General features: G+C 39.3%; 1 protein-coding gene across 1 annotated transcript; it reads left to right on the top strand.

Annotated features, from left to right (window-relative positions):
* The first annotated feature begins 1,565 nt into the window (after positions 1-1,565).
* TNFAIP6 (TNF alpha induced protein 6) lies at positions 1,566-27,575 on the top strand. The gene is made up of 6 exons (XM_015827254.1): positions 1,566-1,719; positions 15,014-15,151; positions 16,359-16,520; positions 21,770-21,998; positions 26,044-26,084; positions 27,131-27,575. The coding sequence occupies exons 1-6, from the start codon at positions 1,626-1,628 to the stop codon at positions 27,277-27,279; spliced, it is 813 nt and encodes a 270-aa protein (XP_015682740.1). The 5' UTR covers positions 1,566-1,625; the 3' UTR covers positions 27,280-27,575.
* Positions 27,576-27,583: the final 8 nt, after the last annotated feature.

Genomic DNA, 27,583 nt, shown 5'->3' with positions numbered 1-27,583 from the left:
CAGAATCAGATTTGGTCTCAAAAAATATTTCCTGGAGAAAAACGCAAGCTTTAAGTTTGGACTGCATAAACATTCAGAAAGTGTTGGAAAGGATTGTTTGCTGTTGCTTTGGTCGTGCAATTTAGGAAAGTAGAACATTCACACCTCTGTCTTGATCTTCTAACACTGTCACATTTGAGACTGACATAAAGAGGTTTGTTCAGATGACTTTGGATCAACTGCTGCACGTTAGAAATGTGTGAGTTCGTCTTGACTATATCCATGATATTTCAAATCTGTCAAAACACTGAACACTGAACTTTTCAGGCTAAACTTAGCTGGCTAAAAATTATCATTTAACATTGGAAGGAAAAATTAATGCCTGATTGATTTGCAGCAACATACCTTTATGTCAGTGGTTCTCAACCTTTTTAATGCCGCGACCCCCCAACCGGTCGTAAGTCGAGGACTAAACTGGTCATAAGTTGAGGACTAAACCGGTCGTAAGTCGAGGACTAAACCGGTCATAAGTCGAGGACTGACCAACCGGTCGTAAGTCGAGGACTTTCCCTGCCCGGGAGTGCCGCGCATGCGTGGTTCCGCCCCCTGCGCCAACCAAGGCGTAGCTGGCAAGCGGCAGAGACGGAGCAGGCCGACCACCAGCTGGCCCAGCCCAAGGGAGGTAAGGCACCCGCCGGAAAAGGGGAAAAAAATGGCGGACAGCCTTGCTTGGTGACCCCCTTGAAATGGTCAATCGACCCCAAATGGGGTCGCGACCCATAGGTTGAGAACCGCTGCTTTATGTGGTGTGTGTCGACATTAGAAGTAAGTCTTTTACAAAAGGACAAGGAAGAAGTTTTTGATAAAGAGTGTCCTTTTTTAGGACTTGCTCTGTTCATCACATAATTTTCCAAGTCTATTTTGCCTATTACTTTTTTATCAGGTTTATTCATGTTGAGGTAACGTATTTAAATATTTTTGCCTTTAACTTTTATTTTATTAATTAGTTTGATATAACAAATCATTTAAAAACATTTATAATAATTAAAAATTATTGTTTCATCCCATTTACATGACTTCTACGTTACATGCCCTCATTCAAGCAGAAAGCAGTACAGAAGATTATTAATTTATTATTGTTTTTCGGTGTATACCGCTGTTCGTTTTATTTTCAATTAGAATTTTCTGAACCCTAGCTTTTCCAAACATTTCTCAGTAATAACTGCTGAGCTGGAATAGCTAGAAACTCCAAAGAAATTATCTTGAAATCAATTCACCTGGCCAAAAGCAAAATTGTATGGGGCAGCTTGACCATACAGAAAAGTCTTAAAAGTTATCTGAATATTTGAAAAGAGGTCAAAATTAGACATTTGCTTTGGCAATTGTACAACTGCACATTTACAACGACAGACTTTAGACTTTCCTTTAAGAGAAGCAGAAAATGAGTCAGCCACAAAAAAACCAGGGATCAGTTTTAATTGTGAGCAATCCTGTGACCACTTTAATTGGAGAAGGCGTTCTGACCTCACAGATGAAAACGCTATTTAAGTTCTGCCAGCCAGATGTTCCACTAGCAAACTAAGCAGCTGTGAGCCGTGGTTTTCCAGGCTGCTTGAACAGAAGGCACAGAATATTTAACTGAAAAGATGATTGCCTTAACTTTTCTTTTTGCATTGTTATGGGATAGAGGTTCTAGCTGGGGATTCAAGGATGGAATTCTACACAATTCTATTTGGTTAGGTAAGTTGATTGATTTTTTTAAAATTTTGTTTGTGCTTCCATTAATGAACATTTAACTTCAGAAACAGCTACCATTTCTTATATCAGCCTCTGCATTCTCATGTAACTTGCATTAAAGATACAAATCTGTACTAAATAATAACAGCACGGAGTTAATATTCTTTGTTTTCCATTTTAAAATAAGTTTTTGCAGAGAAAAGGAATGCCCCTGAAACATGAGCTGTGAGAGCAATGCTATCGGAAAGCTTGAGCTATACTGAAAGCTAGACCTCTAGAGATGTGTATGGGGAGAGAAGAGACCTAAAGAGAAACAGCTGTGCAAGATACATATCAGCCTTTCCTTTGAACATAAATAATTCCTGGAAATGCTGCCTAAAAATACAGTTTCCAACTAGTTACGTGTCCTTCCCTATACTGCATTTTCTTCATTGATTAATTTAGATTTCCTAACCTGGCAACATCTTCCAATCATGTCCAACTAGCATGGCTTAAACAGTTGTAGATGATGAACACTGCAATCCACCCCATGTGAACGGCCCCAGATGGGGAAGGCAGTACTATTTCTTCTGCTCCATCTCTTCTCTTTCCTACCTCTTTGGTCGTGGTGTTCCACTCATTGTATTTTAATATTCTGGAGTCATCTCTGCTTCAGAGAAGCAGAGCTTTGCTGATCCAGGTACAGAATTGCAGCAGGATCAGAATGCTGGAGGCCCTCCACAGCTTACTACAGTTCTCAGCATTGTTCATCCTATAGCATGTTGACTGAATTTGCCGAAAGCTGAAAAGCTGTCCGCTCATTTCTGTTCCTCTCCGGGCAGCCCTTGCTCCCACAAAATAGAAAAACATACTCCTTAACCAGAAAAACATTTCCCACAACGTAAGGACAGTCATGTCAAATCTCCCTCCTGTCAAGCTCAACACTTGGTGACTTAGTAGCAGCTTAAAAATGGTTGCCTATTGCCTGCCTCCAGGATATACCGTACACTATTTGCAATCTAATATACAGCCTTGGGATTTTTCTGGGAGTGTCTTATCTAAGTATTAACTAAGCCACTCACCTTGTTTAGGTTTTTGAGATCCTTCAAGGGCAGCAGGTAAGCCTAAATGTGGTTTGTTTGGTTTGGGTTTAGCCTGGTGTTGTAAACACAGTGATTTGTAAACTAGAGGTGATGGATTCAGAGGTTGATTCTGTGATCTGCAGAGGATATATGATAACTACCGGTAACTGGGGGAGAGAGCCTTAGCGTATTGTAAATTGAAACTTTTCATTAAAATCTCTGGTTCAGACATCGTTGTTTCCAATTTTTAAAAAAAACAATTCTGGCAGTGTAAGCAAACAGATCGTAGGAAACCTTTTTATTTATTCACCTTACTGGAATATAATTGCCCATTCACTGGAGTGGCCCCCTCTAATTCAAAACCCAGATAAAATTGCTGACTCTTTCCAATTCCTCATTGTCAATATAAGATGAAGAAATACTGGAACTTTGATGTTGTTGTTTTCTGCTGGGGGGGGGGAAGTAACATTGGAACAGATATTAGTCTGAGGAAATACCCTCAAGAAGCATATCTTAGGTAACTCTTGCTAATCAGAATCGTACTGGGTTTGATGGATGAGCTGTCTATCTCTATAAAGCAGATTTGTATGTGTCCCAAATAATTTTATCCAGGGGCCTGGTTATTTCAGAATGAGTTTGGCTCGGTTTCAGTTTAGTGTCTTCTGTGAAGTCAGCCACTGTGATTCATAAACCACAGCTTATAACTTAATGAATGGGGGAAATCTGCAACTCTTCCAGGCCTACGTTGCTGGCCCAGAGCCCTTCTGAAGCAAACGGCTAAAATTCAGCAAAACTATTTGTTTTGGGCAGAATATCCTGGGCCAAAGCAAGAGGCATGATAGGTACACTAAATTTCCACAAGATAACTTAATTTTGCCTTTAAACCACTCCCTTGCTGGTTCAGAATGGAAGCATTATTTCAAAAGTTATTATTTCAATGATAGTGGGCTATGTTCAGCATCATTAAGAGCTTTGTTCAACACAGAATATCAATACCCAGTGTCGCAGAGGCAAGCAGAAAAAGATATTTGTAGGAAAGGGGTTTTTTGTTTTGTTTTTTGAGAGGAGGAACTATGAGAACCTCCTATGCCACAGAGGAAAGAGTGGGTTGAAGGATCAGTTTAACTGGGTGCTTAGTTGCTTCTTAAAAGGATAGAGAGAAAAACATAATAGTTCAGTGAGACACATGCAACTGCACGTAGTCCTCGATTTACGAGCAGAATTGAGCCCAAAATTTCTGTTGTTAAGTGAGATGTTTGTTAAGTGGGTTTTGCCCCATTTTATGACCTTTCTTACCACAATTGTTAAGTGAATCACTGCAGTTGATAAGTTAGTAACCTGGTTAAGTGAACCTGGCTTCCCATTGACTTTGCTTGTCAGAAGGTCGCAAAAGGGGATCACGTGACCCTGGGACATGGCAACGGTCATAAATATGAACCAGTTGCCAAGCATCTGAATTTTGATCACATGACCACGGGGATGCTGCAAAGGTCGTAACTGTGAAAAATGGTCATAAGTCACATTTTTCAGTGCCATTGTAACTTTAAACAGTCACTAAAAGAAGTGTGGTAAGTTGAGGACTACTTGTACAAATCTTTTGAGATATTAATTCATTTTGTGAAAGATTTAGTGATCTTCTCTGAAGATGAAGCATCATAGACATCACTTTTTCCTCCCCACATACAAAGAATACATTTTTAAATTCTATTTAGCAGATACCTAGCTGTTCAATGAAGAGCATTATAAATACAAAAAAGGTATGTGCCTGTTATGCCTACAACAACATTTCCATATGTTAATTCATACAGATATGCATGCTGCCCATGCCACATTTATACTTGCTATTGAAAATAGTTCTTGGCTAGATATGGGTCATGCCTAGAACTTATCCAGAACTTCATAATCTTTGTGTCTTGACAGAATGCTCTGGCCACGTGCTCCTCTTTGTTTTTGTTTTTTTCCTTTCCTCTTCTTCTAATTTTATTTTTACTACTGTAGTCACTTGCTGTGGAAACTTTCTTTTTAAATTGAAAAAAAAAACCCATGTCGGAAATGCCTAAATAAACGGTAACTTCCAAAAGTGAGAGAACCTCCATTGCACGTACAGCCTTGCAGACCTCTATAGCAGCTCTGGAATAGGTTATTTTAAATCTGACATGGCCCAAACAATATCACTTCTATTTCTACAGAGGGCAATTAAAGTCACAATTATTCAAAAAGAAAGAAAAGGGAATAGAAAACCTCAATTCTACATCTTTTTTTTTCTTCCTTAAATGTTTTAGCCAAATGTAAACACGGTTTTTCATTCTTCCTGGATTCATTGAACCACATACAGAGGCAAGGGGGAAGGGGAGAGGGAGAGATAGAGTGTCAGCAGGAAGGAAAGAAAAAAATAATTTAAGATAAGCATTGACCTGGGGTTGAGCATTTCCAAATTAAACACTGCACTCTTTGGGGGTCTATAATGAGAGGAAATGGAATCCTTCAGTAATTTTCTCATATGTGAGGGCAAAGACCAGAATTACCAGTTTTAATTAAAACAATTTAAATGCAGATTTGAGTAATTGGAAAGGAAGGCATTATTAGGTTATATCAGGATTTAATACATTCACATCTTCCTTCCTTTGAGGCTTGAGGAAATTGCCCCTTCCACCTCAAGCCAAAAAATAATCATTTTTTATCTTCCTAACCCTGATTATGTTCACGTGACACATAACCAAAAAAAAAATATCCTGATTAATGAACATGCATTTTGCACCCTCTGGAGCATGTGCTTTTAAACCAGCAAACTACAGTATATCATCTAAACCAGTGGTGTTAGACCTGTGGCCTGCAAGCTGCACCCAGCCCAAGCTTTTCTCAGCAATCTGCATCAGTATTTGGGAAAAGATAAACCATGCTTACATTTCTTAGCTGGCAAGAACTACCCAAAATCAAGAGAAGAGAAAGGATAGAATCAAGATCACGTGAAGTATTAATACCACTTTACAATGCCTTGGTAAGGCCACACTTGGAATACTGCATCCAGTTTTGGTCACCACGATGTAAAAAAGATGTTGAGACTATAGAAAGAGTACAGAGAAGAGCAACAAAGATAATTAGGGGACTGGAGGCTAAAGCATATAAGGAACGGTTGCTGGAATTGGGTATGTCTAGTTTAATGAAGAGAAGGATGAGGGGGGACATGATAGCAGTGTTCCAATATCTCAGGGGCTGCCAGAAAGAAGAGGGAGTCAAGCTATTCTCCAAAGCGCCAGCCATGAAGGAGAACCTCATAATCCAAGTATTAATCCCGCTCATTGCCTTTTCACAGTATAGAAGCATAAATATGTGCAAATGGTCTTTGGATTTTCACATCCCATTAGAAAACATCTTTTTTTTCCCCCCCAAAGCCTCCCGGGGAGAAGGATTTCTTCAAATTGCTTTGAGTACTCTAATGATATCCAGCTGGGATCTTTTTTTTTTCTGTGCTTGGGGTACCAGAAGTTTCAATTCTCCCTCTCCCAGATACAAAGCACTCTGTAGCAGGCTTCACCATATCTACACAATTATAAAAGTATAAAGTGGATTGTTGTTAGTAAAGAATAAAATCTGAAATCATTTTAATTAATTTATTTATCGTGTTTGTATAGCCGCACATTGCAGAAGAAAGTGACATTGGGTGGCATACAACCATATTAAGAGAATAGGGCCTAATAAGGCCATCAGAAGATTGGCCAACAACAATTAATTTATTTTTTATGCAATAAGTAAAAATAATGGTTTACTCATTCAACAACAAGCTCTCATGCTCTCCGCATTGCATTCTGTGAGAGGGTGTGCTTTCACATCTCTAGGTACTACTACAGAGCTTAATTTGGTTTGTTGCACTTCTTTTCCTCTAGTACAGCACCCAAAATTATCTCTAGCTTTGTAACCATAAACACTTATTTTGATAAGGGTGGAAATAGGTTAGCGTTCTTTAGATGCCATCAAGTTGACATCGACTTGTAATGATCATATAGACCAGAGGTGGAGAATGATGGCCACTTTATAACTTGAGGACTAGCTCCCACAATTTCTGAGCCAGCATGGCTGGTTCAGGAATTCTGGGAGTTGAAGTCCTCAATTCATTAAGGGGCCATCATTCCCCACCCCTGATATAGACAGACCTTTTCCAGGATAATCTGTCCACATTTTGACACCTCAAGTCAAAATGTGTTCCAACAGTGCACCCACTGTAAATGAATCTATCCAGCTTACTGTTAATCACCTGCTTTCTTTCCACCTTTCACAGTATTATAAACTCTCAAGAGAAATGGACCTTAAAGCAATACAGTATAATATCTCTTTCTATACCTGGTCAGAACCAATTTGCTTATTTCATCTTCCCAGAAAACTTTGGAAAAGTACTTGAGGTAAACAAACAAATTTCCATCCCAAATTTCCATTCCATTTTCTTTGTTCTACCTGAGTTAAAGAATGGCCACAGTCCCCTCTTCCTCTGACTCTTTAGCCATTTTGTCTGATAAATCGTTCTTGGCAATTCCATAGCCGGGATGTTATTTTGTAAACTATGAGTTGATTTAGTAAATGTATAGCCTTTATCAAGATTTTGGACTTACCTTTATTGTATGTGTATCGGTGGTAGAGATTAAAGCGCATTTTTAATTCTTGGTTAAAATTGAGTTTAAAATGTATTTTTAACAATAAATATGTAAGTTACAACTAAGTAACTTTTAAAAATGATATTCAATTGGCTATTATCTTTAATTATGTTAATGTTATAGCTCTCCCAAATCCCAAATAAAAAGTATACTATCGGGGAAGTAAACACAAGCATTAATCCTGATATGACTGCATATGTAACAGCACTAAAAGAAAACAAAGGAAGCAAAACGATGGGAAGATAACCCAGAGACTGTGTTCATTTGCATTAAGCCATAACGTCTACTTGTTTCATTTTGGCTTGGCAAATGTAAATCTGGCCAAAGAGGTTTATTCAACAAGGCATGATTAAAATGAAAAATGGCCTAGCATAATGCATAAATAGTCATCAGTACAATTACTGGTCAGTCCTCTGCTGAGACCAGGACCTAGTGTAAAATGCTTTTAAGTAGGACGACGCCAGAGAAGATTATGCCTTGTAAATAAGAACTGTCTCTCCTTTATCTTTCATAACAGAACTGTAGGGCCTTTCAGATGCCTCTGGGCTAACTTTGCCTCTGGGCTAACTTTCAGATGCCTCTGGGCTAACTTGCTCACTTTCCCATTTTTAAGCTATTTTTTGTAACATGCCCAGATCATTGCATGTTCCTTAATGCTGTTCAGAGGCTTAATATACAGTAAAGCAGGAAGTTCTACCAAGCTTCCATTCTGGCCATTTCTTGCCCCACACTTTCCACAAAATCTGATCATGCAAGGTAAGTCTAACAAGCTTTCCTGGCTTTCAGAAATTCAGATGCTCACTAGATTGCAAAACAAAAGAAATAGATTTTTTCTGTATTTCTTTCCTGCTATACCTATTGTTCCGCCATGATAGTCCAGGTGTGAGGCCTCAGCAGGAAATCTAATGGAACATCTCCAAGAAGGATTGAGAAGCAAGTGAGGAGTCCCCATTGCTGCTGCTACTCCCAAGTCAGCCACTGCTTTAGCTGCAGCAGCAGTGTTAGAGGCAAAGGCATCGAAGGCCTGGCAATTTCCCTGGAATTATTGTTGGGTACTGTCTTCCTCTTCCAGATGTCCTTCTCTTGCCTATTTGTGAAAGAACAAGGAGAAAAAGAATAGAAATGTCATAGTTGGGCTTCAAAAATCTAGAAGGCTTGGGCCCAGAGGCAAGCTTTTCCATGGTAACCATAGTGCTTTGAACTATCCTTCCACCAGAGGAACATCGGGCCTTGTCAAGATCATCCTTCCACAAAGCTGTAAAAACAGTTGTATTTAAGAGGATTTGAAGGATAGGTATAATCTAGGTTGCTGTTTGTTTACTTGGTCTTGTCTGTTCTGTTTTCCATTCGGTTATGGTATGCTGCAAATCACCCAGAATAAACAAACAATTGTCATCCATAACAAACAGGCAGAACTGATCAGCAGCATCCTTATGCATGTAGGAAAAAGGTAGGGTGTGTATTTCAATGCACTATGCTGTTTATATCACTCTAAATCCTCTTGTTCCCCCCTCAGACACCACTCACTATGGTCTCCCCCTCAGTCAAGAATAGGCTATGTGACTCTGCTCTTCCTTTTCTCCTGTTCTCCCTTGATTTTTGTAGCTTCATAAAGCTCAGTGCCTGAGTTTACTCATCCTGAAGGTGCAGGTAGTGAGATGGGAGGGGTGGGTGGGAAGGAATCTGTAAAAATTGCCTGGGGGCCCAGGGAGCTCTATTTACCCCTTGAAGCCACCCACCCATCCAAGTTCAGCGAATTCATGCTAACTATTACATCATTTCTTGGGTTGATCCAACAATATGTCATTGATGGGTTTTTCCAAACAAACCTGGGAAAGTTACTCATGATTGATGCTGTGAGTAGCCAAATTACATCAGTCCAGTAAATTGCTTCTGTTATGGAATAATCTTGGAATAAACAGAGAACCCTGCCCCAACTGTTTGAGTGGGACAGAGAGGGGAGATTCAATCTCTAAATCTAAATGCATTACCATATGAGGCAGTGCATTCACTGACAATCTATTAGCCAAACTGGAAGGGTGTGAAAATACGATAAAACAAATTTTGCTTGCATTTTAAAAAAACTAAAACCCTTATTATCCATCTCCTTACAGAAGATTCGCCAATCCTGCACTGTTGTGTAGACTGTGCTTATTTGTAGGCTATTCATAAGTTATCTTAATGCTGTTATAATTTAAAATGCTGATTTAAGCTGACATTAATTCATTACATTTTAGTTACATTTAATTTATTGATGTACATTTCTGTAATAACTACACAATTCAATTCTATTAGTTCCATAAAAATGATGAGTTTCATTCTTCCAAAGTCCAAAATTCCTAGTATTCTACCATTGTACATTTAATTTTCCAGAACAGCATTCATAGAATAGGTCTGTCATTCAAAGATGTGATACCGTCAGGGCTTTTTTTGTCATAGAACGCCCAGAACAGAGTTCCGGCACCTTTTTTGGATGGAACCTTGTAAGGTAGGCAAGGCAGGTTGTATAACGTGTGTGAGTTCTGGCACCTTTTTTTTTTTTTTTTTACAAAAAAAGCACTGGATACCGTAATCTCAACATTATGGAAAATATAGGAGCGTATACTAAATATTTATAGTTCACACCCCATCAGTGCCTATTTTACTTACAATGCCTTTGGTTTCACTTTTAAAAATCATTCAGTCCTGTCAGGCTCTCTGCTTCATTCTATCTTTTTTTAACATTAAAAAACCATTAATTGTAAATAAAATGTAAATGAAATTTGGCAGTTATAAAGCAAAGTATTAGTCTGCAGCATTATTTTTATTTTCAACAATGCTCCTAGATTATAAAAACTCAGCAAAGAAAAGTGTTCAGTGGTTTCAGGCCAGTTGACTGCAAATATGCCTATCTGCATTAAAGAATAACCATAATTGGAATTGATAGTAAATCTCTTGGAATGGCAGGATAGCAAAAAAGATAGCAAAAAAGCAAAAATAATGTGCAAAATTAATCAAATTTTAGGAACAGAATGTTTCAAAGTATTGTAGAACGCTCCATTTCCTTTTGGACCATGCCAAATCTTGCCTTTTTTGGGGGGGGATGATTCTATGATTTCTAGAGTCATTCTGGAGACAATTCCTTGTTTGTGCAGGGTAAAATTTTGTACATCTCATTTAGAAAAGATGGAAGGAAGCTACCTCACAAGTTTACTTTCTGTTAATTGGTCATCTTTGGCTATCTATAGCCATTTGTGAACAGGCAAGTTTCCGTAATAACTCACAGAATTCAGACCTGTGGGGAAGTTTATAGTGTGGCCTATTCACTCCCCACTTGTTCAGGAACGCTTCATATCTTTCAATGGATTTTAGGCAAAGGACAGGCAAAAGCTAATGACAATTGTAATTTACTTCAAGGCAGAAAAGGAAGAGAGGAAAGCAGCATCGATTATACGTACAGAGCAGTTTGGTCAACTTAGTTTTTGGAATAATGGCTTTTGCTGATTCTCTCTCAAGGCTAAGTGGACCAAATAATGATACAAAATGGACTACATATGCATGTAGTGGCCTTTCCTTTCCCTCTCTTTTTAAGAAAGAATTTCTTTGTTTTCCTTTATTTGCTTATTGTTCTATTTTAAAGTTTATCCAATAATTTTTGTGTTATTCCAAATTCAAAACAGCACAACACTGTTTTGTTGGTTTTGGGAAAATCCATACTATTGTAATTCTGTGATGCTTTCTTGAGATAGCTGTGAGGACGGCAAAAAAGGAGACTGAGTTCGTCACTCAACTTGAGGCAGCAAAAACACTCCATGCATTCTTTTCCATATAAAATTTTATTGTTTTCATCATAAAAAAAAAAAGACATCACAAGTATTACACAATGTTACATCCCATCCCCCCGGACTTCCCAAACCAAACCTAGGCTAATATTCAAATATAAGTAAACAAATATTAATATCTCTAACTCCAAACTCTAAACTTAAACAATCCATCTCCTCCATATTAATAAAAATTATTCATTTAATTAATTCTTCAAATACACCAAAGTCTTTACGATTTCAGCAAGATACTTTAACACCATCCCTTACTTATACAAGAGAGAAAAAAAAAGAAAAAAATTCCCATCTTCCATAAATTTAACAAGTAAATTCTATCATTTCATCAGACTACACCTATAAAAAATCATTTTGAGCCCTTAATAAAGTTTGCAACTTCAGTTACTTAAATATCATTCAAAGAAAAGAAAAAAAAAACCTTTAGGACCTAAATTCCCATCCATTCATAGTTAAGTCAAACAAATTCAGTTATTACAGCATAATTATCATATTTATAATAGTCTTCCTTCATCCTTAAAGACCTTTTTAACCCATCAGATAACATTTAATATCATGTTTATATCTGACTCTAGCTTTCTTTCTATACCAAGTTAATTCCCATGTTAAAGCGTTTCGATTATCAAACCTCAAGATTTGGTTACAAAACTTTCTAATCACTTCAAACTGAGCAAAATTTTCTTCCCTTTCTACCAATATCGTCTGAATATTGATCTGGATGTCAATCTTTGTTGTTTTTAACAATTGAAGTGAGTCAAATACAATTAGTTGTTGATCATAACTTTGTATGAAATTAATTGGCTTAATGGTTTCCACATTTACTCCCAATATAAATTCACAATTAGATTGTAAACATAATATCTCTGACTCTTCAAATTGTATGTCTTGATATATAAAAGCCTGTTCAAGATTACTCAGTCCCTCTTCTATTATTCCTTGTTCCACAATTTTATTCGTTTTTAGACAATCAATATAAGATTCTAATATGGCCCCTTCAGGGTATGAATAGCTTTCATCCACTACCACCACATCCACTTGTTCAACCAAATCTTGAAAAGCAGTTGTGGCGTTCAAGCAAAAATCCTCCTGTTTCTGTAATAAATCTTGTTGTTGTAATAAGTCCTGTTGTTGTTGCATCACTTGATCACATCTGTTTTGAAATTTAACATCAAACGATTGAAACATCTCAGTCATTGCGGACACCAAGTTCTGCAGCTCTCTGGCAAGGGGCGGTAGAAGTGAAGAAGATAACGAGGGTGACAAGTGGAAAGTTTCAGAAGTTAGTTGAGATGTCTCAGACATCAGGGATGTAATCGGTCTCAAAGTTAAAGGCACAATTTTTCTCAGGGCCATGTTAGCAGTAAATTTAAGCAGTTCAGCCTAAACGAATAATACGCAGATTCAAAGTAACAAAAGTTTCAAACCGGAAATCACTTTCACTTCTTGCTGAAAAGTATCAATCCATCGCCATTTTAAATTCACTTTTCCTCATTCCAACACACGTACGGGGAGAGAACGTATTATCCAAGTTAGAGTATAGTCCAAAAATAGAAAGCAAACTTCCAGGGTCGGTTCGTCTGCTTACAAGGCAAACTCACAGTTAACTTTAAGTTGCAGCGGTGGCGGCGGCTTCTAGCTTCGCTACGGCGAAGACGTCCTGGATCGCGGAGAAGCCCGGGGCTCCGGAGGAGTTCTCACCTACATTGTCACTCCATGCATTCTTAATTGTGCTTTACGTGGTTACTGCCTGGTGCCACTGGAAGTCGGGTGGCATATGAATTTATGTGTTTTTAATATATATATATATATATTATATAATTCGTGTTACATAATTATAATTTTGTAATAACAACTATTATTTTTATTACATCATTTCTGCACCACTTGAATGTTCCTAATATGGCCATGTGGGGATGCTGTGAGTTCTCCTTGCCTATGTTAGAACGAACAAACAAACAAAAGCCCCATCTTCCAATCTTGATTTGGGAAAATATGTTCTTGAAACACAACCAGTTTTTCACTTAAGGCTTACTAACACTTTAATGCTATTCTTCAAATTAAATCAGATCACTTTCTGACAGCCAAAGGCCAGCAAAACACCATCTTTAGCATATGGACAAACAGATTTTTTTCTGCTGTCTTACTCTAAATCAGAAGTCCTCAACCTTGGCAACTTTAAGACTTGTGGACTTCAACTCCCAGGATTCCTCAGCCAGCTTTGCTTTGCTGGCTGAGGAATCCTGGGAGTTGAAGTCCACAAATCTTAAAGTTGCCAAGGTTGAGGACCTCTGCTCTAAATACACTTGGACACCCATCCTATGATTCCTGAAGAGAATATTGTAGGTTTTACAGTACAGGAACAGGCAGCTTTCACCTTGGCTCGCCACTATTGTGGTACCTCCATAATCCTTATCTCCGTTGTTGTAGTGTCAGAGGCAAAAGGAGACAAAGGGGTAGAGGATGGAATCTAAGACTTTATTGATTGTAGGAAATGTTACTACATCTGTTAATACAGAGGTCCCAGAACTTTTGGGTTTGATGGGTCATCAGGTTGATGGTGTTGAAAGAAAAGCCATCAGGTCCAGTTTCAAGCTAGGAGTAAATAAAATGGAAATAAATGGAAATAAAAATGGAAGCTGCTTAGGAAAGAAGGTTCCAGTTTATTGATGAACAGAACCAAGAGCAGCATGTGGTTCTGGGACAGCTGACAAACAAGTTGAGAGTGGGTGGGTTTTTATACCTTCTTGGGCTTTTATTTGAGGTGCCTATTCTAGCCTGAGCTTGAGTATGCCCTTTTGGTATTCTAATGGTGGTGGGTTAATCCTATTATGTCCTAGGTTATGTCCTGCCCTTGGAGTCTTTGTTTTTCTAATCCCCTCAGATCCAGCCTTCCTGCCCCCAGTCTTCCAGCATGGATTACCAAATCTGCATTTCTAAAAGCTGGCCTGCTCAGTTTCTGCCTGGGGCAGAGAGACTGGGGCTTCTGTCTTTGTTAAGATTTTTCTTCTTCTCCATTTCTCCTTTAGGGAAAATATTTTATTCTGCCTTTTTAATATTCCCCCAAAATATTTCATTCTTGGGGGGAGGGGGTGCTGACTGCCTACAATGGGCATTGAAATTTTGAAAATTTAGGACTTATTGAAAGTACACTCTTAAAACAGATCTCTCAGGCATTACAAATGAAAAAAGGTACATAGTGATTAGGACTTAAACTTTTCCAAACACTGATTTATTTACAGTACCAGGATGGTCCCTACAACTTCTCCCCACTTTTGCCCTTTTTCTAGGCAGGCAGCCACATATCCAACAAAATAGTGGAATAGAGCCAGCCATTTTTTTAAATGCTACTTTTATAATTAAGTTTGATTTGGGCCGAAAAGTGTTCTTCGCAGTACAGATGCTCTGGAGGCTATGCCTATGCTTTTCAGCATCTCAGACAGCTTTTCCTTTCTTTTTTAAAATTAAAAAAAATATTTTTAATGCAAAAAACCCCAGAAAACTTGAGGGATACCAAGGAACAAATTGGTGTTGCCAGGAATTACATTGGAGGTCCCAGTGCTAACCAATTCCAGGCCTGGAACAGATATAGAATTTTTCTCTGGTTTTAATGAGGTTACTTCTTCCTCATTCATTCAGTTCTTCTGAAAGGAACTCAACAAAGTTTTAAAAAATCCAAGAGGAGAAATCTCCCTGCTTTATTTTTCCAATATGGTAGTCATTATGCCAAAACTTTCCTGTTTTAACCTCCATTGCAACTTTTTCTTTGAATTAACAGAACGAGCAGCCGGAGTGTATCACAGAGAAGGACGGTCTGGGAAATACCAGCTGACTTATGATGAGGCAAAATCAGTGTGTAAATATGAAGGAGGACACTTAGCAACATTCAAGCAATTGGAGGCTGCAAGAAAAATAGGTATAATGGTGTAGTGGATGTCACTAGAGAGTGTAATCCATTAGGACAAGCACTATAAGGGATAATAAGACTTGAATGTATTTGTTAGTCATTCCATATCTGGGCTGCATAAATTTGGTCAATCACTAGATGGAAGCACCCAAAACTCCAACCCCTTCTGGCCATCTAGTGGTTAGCAAACTTTGTGATGTCTGTCCATCATGGGCTTTTGATTTTGTTTTGTTAAAAGACCTGCCCTTGTTGCTGAAACTGTTTCGAAAAGTAAATTATAAGCAGCACAAAGGACAATATTCTGAGAACTCTGTGTGCTAGAATAGACATCCATTTGGTCTTGAGCTGATCATACGCTGGACAGATACATTTTAAATATCCATACAAGCAGTACAACACAGTTAATTCTGGTGGAACTTACACCCAAATAAAGTGCATTCATATACATGGTGTAAACCAGTGACCAACACTAACAATATGTGGCTTGAGCTAACTATATTATCAAGTAAAATATGTACAGCCTCATTTGTTGAACAGAAAATTCAGAATAGGGCAAGTCAAAGATATTTCAGCAGAGGAGAAAAGTATAAACAAAGGTTTATATTTTTTCAGAATTAAAGTACATAATGAATGACATAGATGTGTTTAAACTATTATAAAATATCTTAGTTGTCTTCGGACTACGCTAGCTCCCTCAGCTAGGAACTAGAGATGAGCAGCGCCCCCTAGAGTCGGATGCGACTGAAAAGGGGAGACCTTCACCTTTATAAGGAATAAATGTACATGATCTGAAATGTGTGTATTCTAGAGTGGATGGTGTTGTGGCAAATAGATTTGCATTCTGGGTAGAATAGAAATTAACTCACCAAGACTACAGTAGTGTAATGTTTTATATTAATCAGGCATTTTTCAATAAAGATGCTCAGGACTACAATTTACTTAGCCTATGCCTCCCATAAGTCTTAATTGTATAAAGTGAAATGGTTCTTTTTGTGGTAAAAGGCAAAGATGCCACAATTGAAATAATATGAACCAGGCATATACATTTCTATGTGTCTGGGATGGAAACTGTTTTGCTAGCAAACCCTAATTCAGTTTTAAATAACTGGGACTCTATTGTACGGTGGTAATGAGTACAAGAAGCTGTGAATCTGAAGTTCAGCATCCCCTCTTAGCCAACACTTGACTTGTGTGACATTTGCCTTTCATCCCTCAGGCTTCCATATGTGTGCTGCTGGCTGGTTATCTAAGGGAAGAGTCGGATATCCTATTGTCAAACCAGGAAGCAACTGCGGCTTTGGGAAGACAGGGATTGTAGATTATGGATTTCGGCTCAACAAAACTGAGAAGTGGGATGCCTATTGCTATAATCCTAATGGTACGTGAGCATTAAATATATTTCTTACAGCTGTTTAGACTTAAGGCTATAGTACCTTTGCAAAAGTACCTGGATTTAACCGCTATGGCCTCTTATAGAATAACGTACGCTAAATGTTAGCAAAAACTTTTGTAGGCTAAAACCCATTTCATCAGCTGCATGAACATATCTTAATTTAGAATTGTATAATTTTTCACGGTTGAAGAAAAAAGTATAAAATTATCTTGGCAATTTTAAATGATCACATTACAAGAAGAGAAATGTAGAAGGTATAGCCAGTGATAATAATTGTATTAGCAATGTCTACTCACAAGGTGGGCAGTAATGCAGAAATCTTCATATTAGAAGAGTAACTAACATATAATTGAATCCTAGATTTGGAAGGGACTTTAAGGGACCATCCCCCTGCTCAATGCAGGATCTACTAGAGCAGTGTTGGTGAACCATGTAAAAAAGGGGTACACCATGACATTTTGGGCTAGTAGTCACCAACACCCACAACTATTCTCAAAAGCAAGCCTTATTCTCATACAATTTTCAGAGGCAGTCTGAGAATAGGCTACATTTTTGTATAGCTTCTGGACCCGTCTCTTGCGCAGTCTCTAGAACCTCCAAAAATCACACTGAATGGGGTGTGCTTTCATACAGTTTTCGGAGGCTGCAGGAGAGCATTCTCCAAAGCCCCTCCAAGAACAAAGGGCTCCTGTGGCCCAGAGCTGCCTCAAGTAGGCCGCAGGGTCCTGTCAACAAAAAAAGAACTCTGCCTGAAGGTAAGCAGTGTAGGGCAGATTCTGGGGATTACACACGATTGAAATGTATTTCTTTTTTTAAAAAAAATAAATCAATATGTAAAGCAGGGGTCTTCAAACTTGGCTACTTTAAGACTTGTGGACCTCAACTCCCAGAATTCCTCAGCCAGCCCTGGCTGGCTAAGGAATTCTGGGAGTTGAAGTCCACAAGTCTTAAAGTGGCCAAGTTTGAAGACCCCTGATGTAAACAATTATTTTCTTTTGTTTGTGGTGGGAGAGCGACATACCAGCAGAGCCAAGTTAGGCATTTTCCAAAAGTTTGACACACCAACCCAAAAGGTTTGCCATCCCTGCACTACAGCATTTCTAAGAGACATCCTGCCTGTTTGAAAAACATCATTTTGTGTGACAACTTGTTTCATATGAAATATGGAGCATGAGAATAAGAACTTGTCCTGTGCCGGCTAGCAGAACCTCTTGCTGAACAAGTAGGTAGCACTGAATGGCCTAGTTAAGACTTCTGGTGAAATGCCCTAGAAGACTGAATGTTCTTCCAAAGTAACAGGGAAATATGTACTGTCACAATGTATCACATGCTAAGAGATTCAACATACTACAGGAGAGATGGAAAAGACAACAACTAGGCATTCGACATCATTCTGAGCAGCAGCCCCATACTGTGCCTAATTATACTGTGCTTGTATTCCAACACAAAGTGACTTGCCAAAAGCCACTCCACTAAAACACGCAGAAAACAGGATTTAACGCTCATAAACAAATTAGATTCCTTATTCCAATAGAATCTGCATCTTCAACCAACTCCTTTTGTTTCTGTCGTTAAGTTTACAACTCTTACAAATATAAGTTTAAATCTTTGTGAACATTCTTTTGCTTGCCAGAGTCTTTCTGGAGAAGAAACTGTAAGAAAAACAGCTGCAAGTGAAGACAGGGCTAGTCCTCAGGATAGGCTCCAGTGTCCAGCCATGTCACAGCATACAACCTTGTTTCTGCCAAGTCCACTTTCTGCTGGCAGCAGAACCAGTTCTTAAGCTATTGCTGTGCCCCAGTGGTTGCTGTTTGGAAAAGTCCTACCCATTCCATCTGGCTAGCCTACCAAGTGGGCCTGAGGGCCTCTCTGCTTGTCAGTGTTAATTGGTTGTGACATTCGGCCTTGACTTGAGTTGCCAGAAGTTAGAGGTTACTCTAGGATACTTGTGGAGATGTAATTCAAAAGCAGGACATGCTCAGGGGAGAGACTTTCTCATTCTGTGAAATACTCTTAAAACTATTAAGTTCAAAAGGGGTTAATTCACATGTCACACCAAGCCGTGCTTTGGTTTATCTGTGGTTGGTAAACAAGACTTAATAGCCCACTTCACGCTTAACATTACGCCACAAATAACTGTTGAGTCTATACATTAAAGACAAAACTACAGAAACAACTCATATTATGACTCAGAATAATTTCTAAACCTATTATGGAAAGGAATCGTTGCAAGTGGGATTTTAGTCTCAGTGGTTAAAGACCCTGAACTTGTCAGCTGGAGAACTGACAACCCGGGTTCAAGACCCAGGCAACGGGGTGAGCTCCCGTTCCTTGCCCCAGTTCCTGCCCACCTAGTAGTTTAAAAGCACGCAAATGTGAGTAGATTAATAGGCACCACTTTGGTGGGAAGGTGACAGCATTTCGTGCACCTTTGGCATACAGCCACGCTGGTGACATGACCACGGAAATTGTCTTTGGACAACGCTGGCTCCCTTGGCCAAGAAATGGAGATGAGTACCATGCCTTAGAGTCGGACACAACTGACAAACAAACCTTTAACTTTTAAACTGGATAATATAGAGAATATGCTTCTATTCTAGTAGCAAGGATCTTCAATTGGGGGGGGGGGGCTTTCATTATTACTTGTCTGTAGAGATCTGCAATACTTTGGCTTCAATTTTGAAAGTTATTTCAGAAAATAACTCTTATGTATACTCCAAAGCTTAGAAGCAAATGTGAAATGCCACAGCCCTGTTTAATTAGGGAGCACAGTGGCTCGTGTGGCTAGGACGCTGGTCTAATGATCCGCAGGCTCGCATTTGAGACCCATTGCTGCCCCATGACAAGGTGAGCTCCCATCACTCGCTCCAGCTCCTGTCAACTCAGCAGTTCGAAAGCAGGTGACCACAGGTAGATAGACGGGTGCTACTTCAGTGGACAATTTAATGGAGACACAAAAGGAGCCAACTGGGCCTCCCCTGGGCAACGGTGATGTCACTAGTTGATTCCTTTATCACGGAAACACTTCAGTGCTTCCAACACGGAAGTATAGTATAGCCCTGTTTAATTAATGTACACATTCACCTTTTTGATAAACAATTGTGTTTTGAATCTTTTTTAATGGAAATAGAATTTTCCATGCTATGTTATATACCATAATAGTCTAATAAATAATAATTTAATTAATTAGTTTTTAATATTTTTAAATATTATGGTATCGCTGTTTTATTAATGTGCCTGTTCACCGCCCTGAGTCCCGCAAGGGAGAAGGGCGGTATATAAATCAAATAAATTGAATTGAATTGAAATTAATATTAGAAACTACACTGGTTTCTGTTCTTTCCTCCTTTCTCTCTCTCTCTTTCTTTCCTTTCTTCCTTTCTTTGTCTTTCTTTCTTTCTTTTCCTTCCTTCCTTCCTTCTTTCTTTTTCTTTCTTTCCCTTCTTCCTTCCTTCCTTCCTTCCTTCCTTCCACCCTCCCTCTTTCTTTCTTTCTTTCTTTCTTTCTTTCTTTCTTTCTTTCTTTCTTTCTTTCTTTCTTTCTCCTAAATGCAACATTTTATATTTCTGAACAATGTGCACAACAATACTGTGCCTTCTTTGAGAAGTGCTGCAGAGAACCATACATCATACATGAAAAGTTATGGAGATTTCTCCATGTAAGCACTGAATAACCTTTCAGCGCAGAAAATGCTCACAGATGTCAGGAAAATGGGAGAGGCCTCTTGTTCATAAAATTGCATGTAGTCCACCTCTCTTCCCTTCCTATTTGGCCATATCCTCTGAGAGGCAAGTCTGATTTTTTTTTCCCCAAATGTATTGTTTGGGTGATGAAAAGCTTAATTAAACCCAGTTGTTTGCATTGGCTGGTGAGTTATGTTCTTTCCATTTTAGAAAAAAAAAAGTAGGTTTCCATTACTAGTGAATGATGTTGAAACTTAAAAACGAGACTGCAGGTGGAACCGTGTCTTGAGAGGTTCATCATCAAATCATTTTGCATTGTCTCATATTCCAATCAAAAAGAACTGATGTGTGATGTACTCAGTGCCAGAATATTAGTCTGTTTTCTAGTAAAAATAGTTTCTATACGCTAGTTGTTTTTTATTTCCATCTGTTTCCTGGATGACCTGGAGAATCAAAAGATGGTTCTTAATCATCTGGGATCATAACTTGGTTGCAAGTTGCCCAGAGTTGACACAAGATGCACGGTTATAGAAATACTTTAAATAAATTACATAAATACGCCTTCTTAAGATTCAGCAGAAAGGCATTGAATTGGCCTGCTTCTGTTAGTAAATATCTGGAAGGTGTATTGGTGCGGAATTGCTAAAAGCACATCAAGTGCACAGGTTTTTATATTTCTGCTATTCAGTTATTCATTTGAGGAATACAGGTAGACTTCAACTTATAGATCACAATTAAGCCCAAAATTTATGTTGCTAAGCAAGACATTTGTGAAGTGAATTTTGCCCTGTTTTATGACCCTTCCTGGCATAGTTGTTAAGTGAATCACTGCAGTTATTAAGTTAATAACATGGTTGTTAAGTGAATCTGGCCTCTCCATTGACTTTGCTTGTCAGAAGGATTTCAAAAGGTGATCACATAACCCTGGGATACTGCCAGTGTCATAAATATGAACCAGTTGCCAAGCATCTGAATTTTGATCACATATACCATGGGGACGCTGCAACGTGTGAAAATGTGAAAAATGGTCATAAGTCACTTTTTTCAGTGCTGTTGTAATTTTTGAACAGTCACTAAATGAATTGTTGTAAGTCGAGGGCTTCCTTTAGGTGCTTGGAAACGATCTGGGAATAAATTAGAGTGAAGGAGTAGAAGTTAGACTAGACAGCCATACGAATGATAGAAAAATGACCTGGGTAGAGATAATGAGTATGTTTTCATTTCTTCTGAAGGTGTTCATAATTTTTGTTGGCTTCTGAATTAACTGTTACCTGCAGGTAGCCAACCTGCAGTGTCTTAAGAGCTTGTTCTACTGTTAGGGAATAGTAAGTTACATGGAGAAGACCATTTGGTTGAAAGATGGCTAACAATGTATCCAATCAATTTAATATGCAGATTTACAAAACGTATATGATTTAAATTCACTTTCAGGATTGTTAGAGATGAGCCGTAGAAGACTGGCCCCCAAAAACCCATGTGCTATAAGGCTGCAAAGACACAATTTGACATCTGGGAGGAGAGTGACATGTGATTTTGTTATTCCTCTCTCAGGAAAAGATTGTGGTGGAATCTTCACAGCTTCAAAACATGTTTTTAAAACCCCCGGGTACCCAAAGGAATATGAAGATGACCAAATCTGTTATTGGCACATAAGAGTGAATTACGGCCAACGGATCAAAATCCAGTTTCTTGACTTTGACCTTGAGGATGATACCGCCTGCATGGCTGATTACTTGGAAATATATGACAGCTATGATGATGTAAATGGTTTTGTGGGCAGGTAAAATGTCAAGATCTTTCATAATATAAGATGTACAAATTGCTAATGGTTGGGTGAAGGGATCAGAGAAAAGGCCAAGGTTTTTTTTTAATTCCACCCAGTCTCAAAGGATTATGTATCATGTTTACACACACAGAAGCCAAGCTAATAAGCATATATAAGTACAAGCCCAGCTAATAAGTGCCAAAGGAATGCTAATAGCCACACACTTTTTCCTTCTTTTTCCAACCCACTCCTTTGTCCCTTACCCAGGGGAACCCACCAGTCCTCACCATCTTCCAAACTCATGACACTTGCTTAGAGGAAGCTGCAATCCCAATCAATCTCCTCTCAGTCCTGATTCTATCCTCTTTCCAAACTATTTTCCCTACTTGTTCCTTTACCCTTATGTCTCACTAAGAAGTGTTTCTGATTCCAATAGGAATCTCCCGTTGTTGTTTTTTAAATATTTTCCAGCTCCATGCAGAATGACAGTGACAGAGTATTATACTGTAGCAGAGGAAGTTTGAAACACCCAAAGATATTTGCCTTAACTAATCTTCTTCTGTGGAATTGTGTTCACTTCCCTCATCTCAGCAAGCGTTAGTGGAAAGCCTTTCCCCCCAATATTTCATGTCCCACCCCAACAGAAAGGGGAAAATAAGGGAAATGAGTTCCTTCTCCTGGGGCCATCTCAGGAGGAAATGCCAATTTGAGGCTCATGGATATTGATTTTAGACTCTTGTTTGATTGGCCAGGCATGGTGGGATGGGATAACTCTTTAGACACTGAATCTATTACTGCTTTATGACTTTCCTTTCTTTAAATCAGTGGTGGCGAACCTATGGCACACGTGCCAGAGGCGGCACTCAAAGCCCTCTTTGTGGGCACACGTGCTATGCCCCAGAGATGGCAACCTTCCCTCTTCAACCAGCTGCCTGAGGTCCCACGTGGCCGGATGCATCCCGGCACGGCTGGTTTCCCTCGCCCCCTGGTTCCGTCCCTCCTGGCCTCGCATGCTCTCCTCTTCCTGGGCATGAACCACTGCATCACCTCCTCAGCTGTCAGCCAGCTGACCAGAGTGTGCGGGTCAAGGAGCCAGCAGGCTGTGGCTGCTGATGGACACTGTCGGCCCCCATACGCTTGCTGGCGTCTGTGTGTGGGGGCCGATGGTGTCCAGCAGCAGCTGCCCTGGCCCCTGCCTCACCTTGCCCCGTGGCAATGGCACCTCCTCTCTGCCTCACCTCGCCTCACCCCGCAGGACGAGCCTCCTGCCCACCGCCCCACCTGCCAGAGATCCCCTGGATCTCCCCCAACCCTGCCTGGCCCCCACAGGCATCCCTCCCCACAAGCAACATCGAGGTGACCACGCCCACTTTGGCCACACCCACCCAGTCTGCCATGACCACCACAGCCACGCCCACCCAGTGGGCCATGTCCCACCTGGCACTCGGTGATAAATAAGTGGGGTTTGGATTGCAGTTTGGGCACTCGGTCTCTAAAAGGTTCGCCACCACTGATTTAAATGCTCTCTTGAGAATGCAGGCATCTTATGGATTTTTTCATGCTGCTGATTTATCCTCTGGGGAGCAGAATGTATTCCGTTGGACCTGCTTCTGATTCAGTCCAATGTGATTTTTTATATATTTTGACACGTTATGATAAACATACCTTGTAGCGCTTGGAGCTACTTTACTGAGAGAGCCCTTGGATTTTTGCCCACAAAGAGTGTTTTTCAGGCACGAAGTACTGTAACTGAGCCTGCTGATTGTGTTTCTAGCTTCTCCAGAAGTTGGATTTGAAAAATTCTGGACCTAGGCTTTGTTTTTCTCTCATTTTCTCACATATATCTGGTTACAAATGTGTACGGATATGTAATACACAAATGGTTATGTGTTTCAAAAAGTACATTGTTCAGTGCGAGTAAAACATTTCCTTTCCATACTAAGAGAGTTCTCAAGGTATGCCTGTAGCATATTATCAAAAAAGTCAAGATGGTGGATCCCAGTGGTACAATCAAAATTCCTCTTGTTTATATACGACATACATTTATTTATATCCCATGTTTATTATTTTTCTAAATAACTCAAGGTGGAAAACATACCTAATGCTCTTTCCTCCAATTTTTTCCCACAACAGTCACTCTGTGAGATGGGCTGGGCTGGGCATAATTGACCAAAGTCACCCAGGTAGTTTTCATGCCTAAAGTGGGACTAGAATTCAGTCTTCTGATTTCTAGCCTGGTACTTTAACCGCTAGACTAAACTGTCTCATAAAAAACAAGAGGGAGCTTCAACTGTACTGTCCTGGCCTCCGTGCTATTTTTTTTTTTTACTACATCCTGCAGACATTCCTTTTGCTTAAGGAGCTAAATATATACACCTAGATAAAAGATGGATGGAGGGAATTAGAGAACAGATGCTTCAGAACATACTTTCTTACTCTTACAAATTAACACCACCCAGCTATTTTTCCTATCCTTCATCGCAAGATTTAGTAGCAGATGTGCAAGGCATTTTAAAAAGTATTTTGTAAAGTGTGTTAATGCAAACAAAACACTTTTCTTCGAACTGCTCAAGCAGCAGTCTTGTCTAATGTTTGTGTGGCTACTCAAGACATAATTCCCAATGATCCCTGCCTGCCTATGCATTGCTAATGATCTCACACAGGATGTATTATCTCTGATGCACATGGGCCAATGACCACAGAGAGCTTTTGAATGCTATGCAGCCCTTGAAAAGGACACAGCTACTTTAAAGCATCAATGAGAGATGCTTAGTTCTAGTAATGCACAGCATACATAATCTCTTTCAAATGCTTTGCGCAGCTTTAGCATTTAGGTTAAACTTATTTTTATTTTACTTATATCCTACCCTTATTTTTTATATATATAAAGAACTCATGCACATCCAACCTTCGGGGAATTAATAGCACACATCCCGACTTTAGCTTGGAGCTGATAAGAACTTGATCCCTGAATCTGAGAGAGAGATTTTTACCTTTGAAAAGGGGTTTCTTTGCCCAGCCAAAAACACAAATCAAGTAATTCAGATGAAGCAAAACACATTTATTAAGGGTGTGTGTGTCAAGTCTTTAAATAGGGTACAGATACAAATCTTTGTATACTATCTGTGATACATCAGAACTCAAGTGATCAAACAATAAAGACATTGATTGTATGTGAGACTTGAACAACAGAAAACACTGATTTTAGACAACATACAGCAAGTGGCAAATGTATAGGTTACATTATTCTTTCCCAGCTGGACTGTATCTTGCTTAAAATTTGCTTATGTATTCAAGGACTTTTAAAATACAGCACTCTATTGTGTAGTTCAGGGGTGCCAAACCCGTAACATCACGTGATGTGTCACGACATATCCCAACTTTTTTTCCATTGCTGGCAATGGGGTGGGTGCGGTTTTGGCATGACGCATCTGGCCCATGGGCCGGCAGTTTGACATCCCTGGTGTAGTTGCTGAAAAAAGCAAGTTCTCACATACCAAAGAAATGGCCTTAGCTGAAGAGAAAAAAAACATTTTAACTTTCTCAAAGTTAAGAGGCCTAGACTGCCATGTTAAAAGTGATATCATCTTTTAAAATGCTAATAAAAAAGCCTAAAATTTGAGGTAACACCCTCTCTTGTCCCCTAACCAAAGTTCTTCCACTTTTAAAAAATAATGTTGAGACTTCTAGTAATGGAAAATTTATCTCTCAGGAGGGCGTGGTGAAATATTCAAGAGAAAAATAATAATAAGAGAAAATACCTTATGGATCCACTTCTTGAACATTAAAGGATCAAGGCCTCCCTGTGTGAGGGGAGCTAACTCTGTGGAACTGGCAGCCACATTTGAAAATACGTTGTATTCCTTCCCACAAAATGGCTATTGGGTGGACCTGACCATTCACAAAACAGCTGCCAAGCATTGCTTTACAAAAAGCCACCTCTTCCAAAATCCAAAGCATGCACCCAAACACCCCAACCTCATCTGTCATTTGATTTGGGGGAAAAAAGTAGTAAATATGTCACTGTTATTTGACTAACTTATGTTGTAATGTTTTTCAGATACTGTGGAGATGAACTACCAGAGAGCGTCATTAGCACAGGTAATACAATGACCACAGAGGAAATTACAATATAACATTTCCCTCTCAGATTCAAAGAGCTAGAAGCCACGAAATCTGTGTTGCAGTAAGCTGAATGATCACTTGATTATGGCCCATCAAGTCATTGTAGGTTTTCTCCATGATGATCAATCCCTGACCTAGTCTTTCAGGTCTTCCATCACCACATTCATTGTTACTATTAACTGAATCCATCCAACTTGCTGCTGGTCATCCTTTTGTTATCTTTCTACCTTTCCCAGCATTAGAGCCTTCTCCAGAGATAGGTGTTCCCATAATGCATTCAAAGTAATTGGAGGCTGGTCATTTGTGTCTCTGGGTTGATCTGTTCATTGATCCATTTGTTTATTTCCTTGGCTGTCCATGGTATTCTCAGAAGCCTTCTCCAACTTTAAAATTCAATAGTGTCAATACTGTTCCTACTTCTTCAAAACCCACAATGATCACTAGATGGCAGCAAACATTCCTATATCTTCCTGTTGCCCTCTAATGGTCATCTGGATGTTTTCAGCAGCAGTTTGGTAGTCCTCCATATAGCACTACTGGAGATAGGAAAGACACCACTTCTAAATTTAATCATTTTGTCAGATAAACATTCTTCGGGGTTTTTTTCAACTTTTTGGTCTAGTATGCAACCTCTGTGATTTTCTGGTGGTCTCCTATCCAACTACTAATTAAAGATCTGTAAGAAAATCTTTTTCCTGAAGAAAAAAACCTACACCTTTCTTTTAAATGCAAGAATGTCATAGAGCAGTGGTTCTCAACCTGTGACCCACAGACCCCTGGGAGGGCCACAATGTCATCACAGAGGTCCACAAAGGCTTGCAGAAATGTTATGATTTAAAGCTTGTCTTGAGGATCCATGGCCATGGTCCGTGGTCACAAAAGGTACTTAAAGGGGGTTCATGGTGAAGAAAAGGTTGAGAACCACTATCGTGGCGCTTTCTGCTTCCGTTGTTTGTATAAACCAAAAAGGAATAGTAATATTCTCCCTTGTGCATACATGGTCGTTCTTTTTCTTAATCCAGGAAATGTCATGACACTGAAATTTTTGTCGGATGCTTCAGTAACAGCAGGAGGCTTCCAGATTGAATACACTGCTATCAACTCAACTAAAAAGATCATAAACCCCAAAGCTACTACGAAGTATTTTCCTGGAAAATTCGGCATTGTGTAAAGGAATTTTGCAATGGAAAAAGATAAAAAGTCTTTAAAGGGAATACGCTACACCTTCCCTTCCTCCCTTGAGGAAGTTGCTAGCTTTCTCCCAGAAGATCCCATTCCCAAAGCTGCTGTCCTCTCCTCCCAATGTATTGTGCTCTTCTTAGCCATTAAACCAGATACCTTCTACTGGACTGAGCTGAGCCTTCCCTTATTTTCCATTACTGCAGAATCTGCCTTTTAATATTTTGAGTCAAGGAGCTGAGAGAGTGATACTTGACTGTGGTAGTATGTTCCTTTCTGCTTCAGAGCTCCTGTGT

The sequence above is a fragment of the Protobothrops mucrosquamatus genome, unplaced genomic scaffold, assembly GCF_001527695.2.
Source record: "Protobothrops mucrosquamatus isolate PMUCROS unplaced genomic scaffold, P.Mucros_1.0 scaffold3576, whole genome shotgun sequence".
NCBI classification, from domain to species: domain Eukaryota; kingdom Metazoa; phylum Chordata; class Lepidosauria; order Squamata; family Viperidae; genus Protobothrops; species Protobothrops mucrosquamatus.
Note: the sequence above shows the minus strand (reverse complement) of the source record. Positions and strands in the feature narration are given on the sequence as shown.

Bases quoted from the DNA above. Each gene is read 5' to 3' on its own strand.
- TNFAIP6 (XM_015827254.1), top strand. From the start codon at position 1,626: ATGATTGCCTTAACTTTTCTTTTTGCATTGTTATGGGATAGAGGTTCT. The intron at 16,521-21,769 runs GTACGTGAGCAT...TTCCTCTCTCAG, and splicing joins CTATTGCTATAATCCTAATG to GAAAAGATTGTGGTGGAATC. The intron at 26,085-27,130 runs GTAATACAATGA...TTCTTAATCCAG, and splicing joins AGAGAGCGTCATTAGCACAG to GAAATGTCATGACACTGAAA.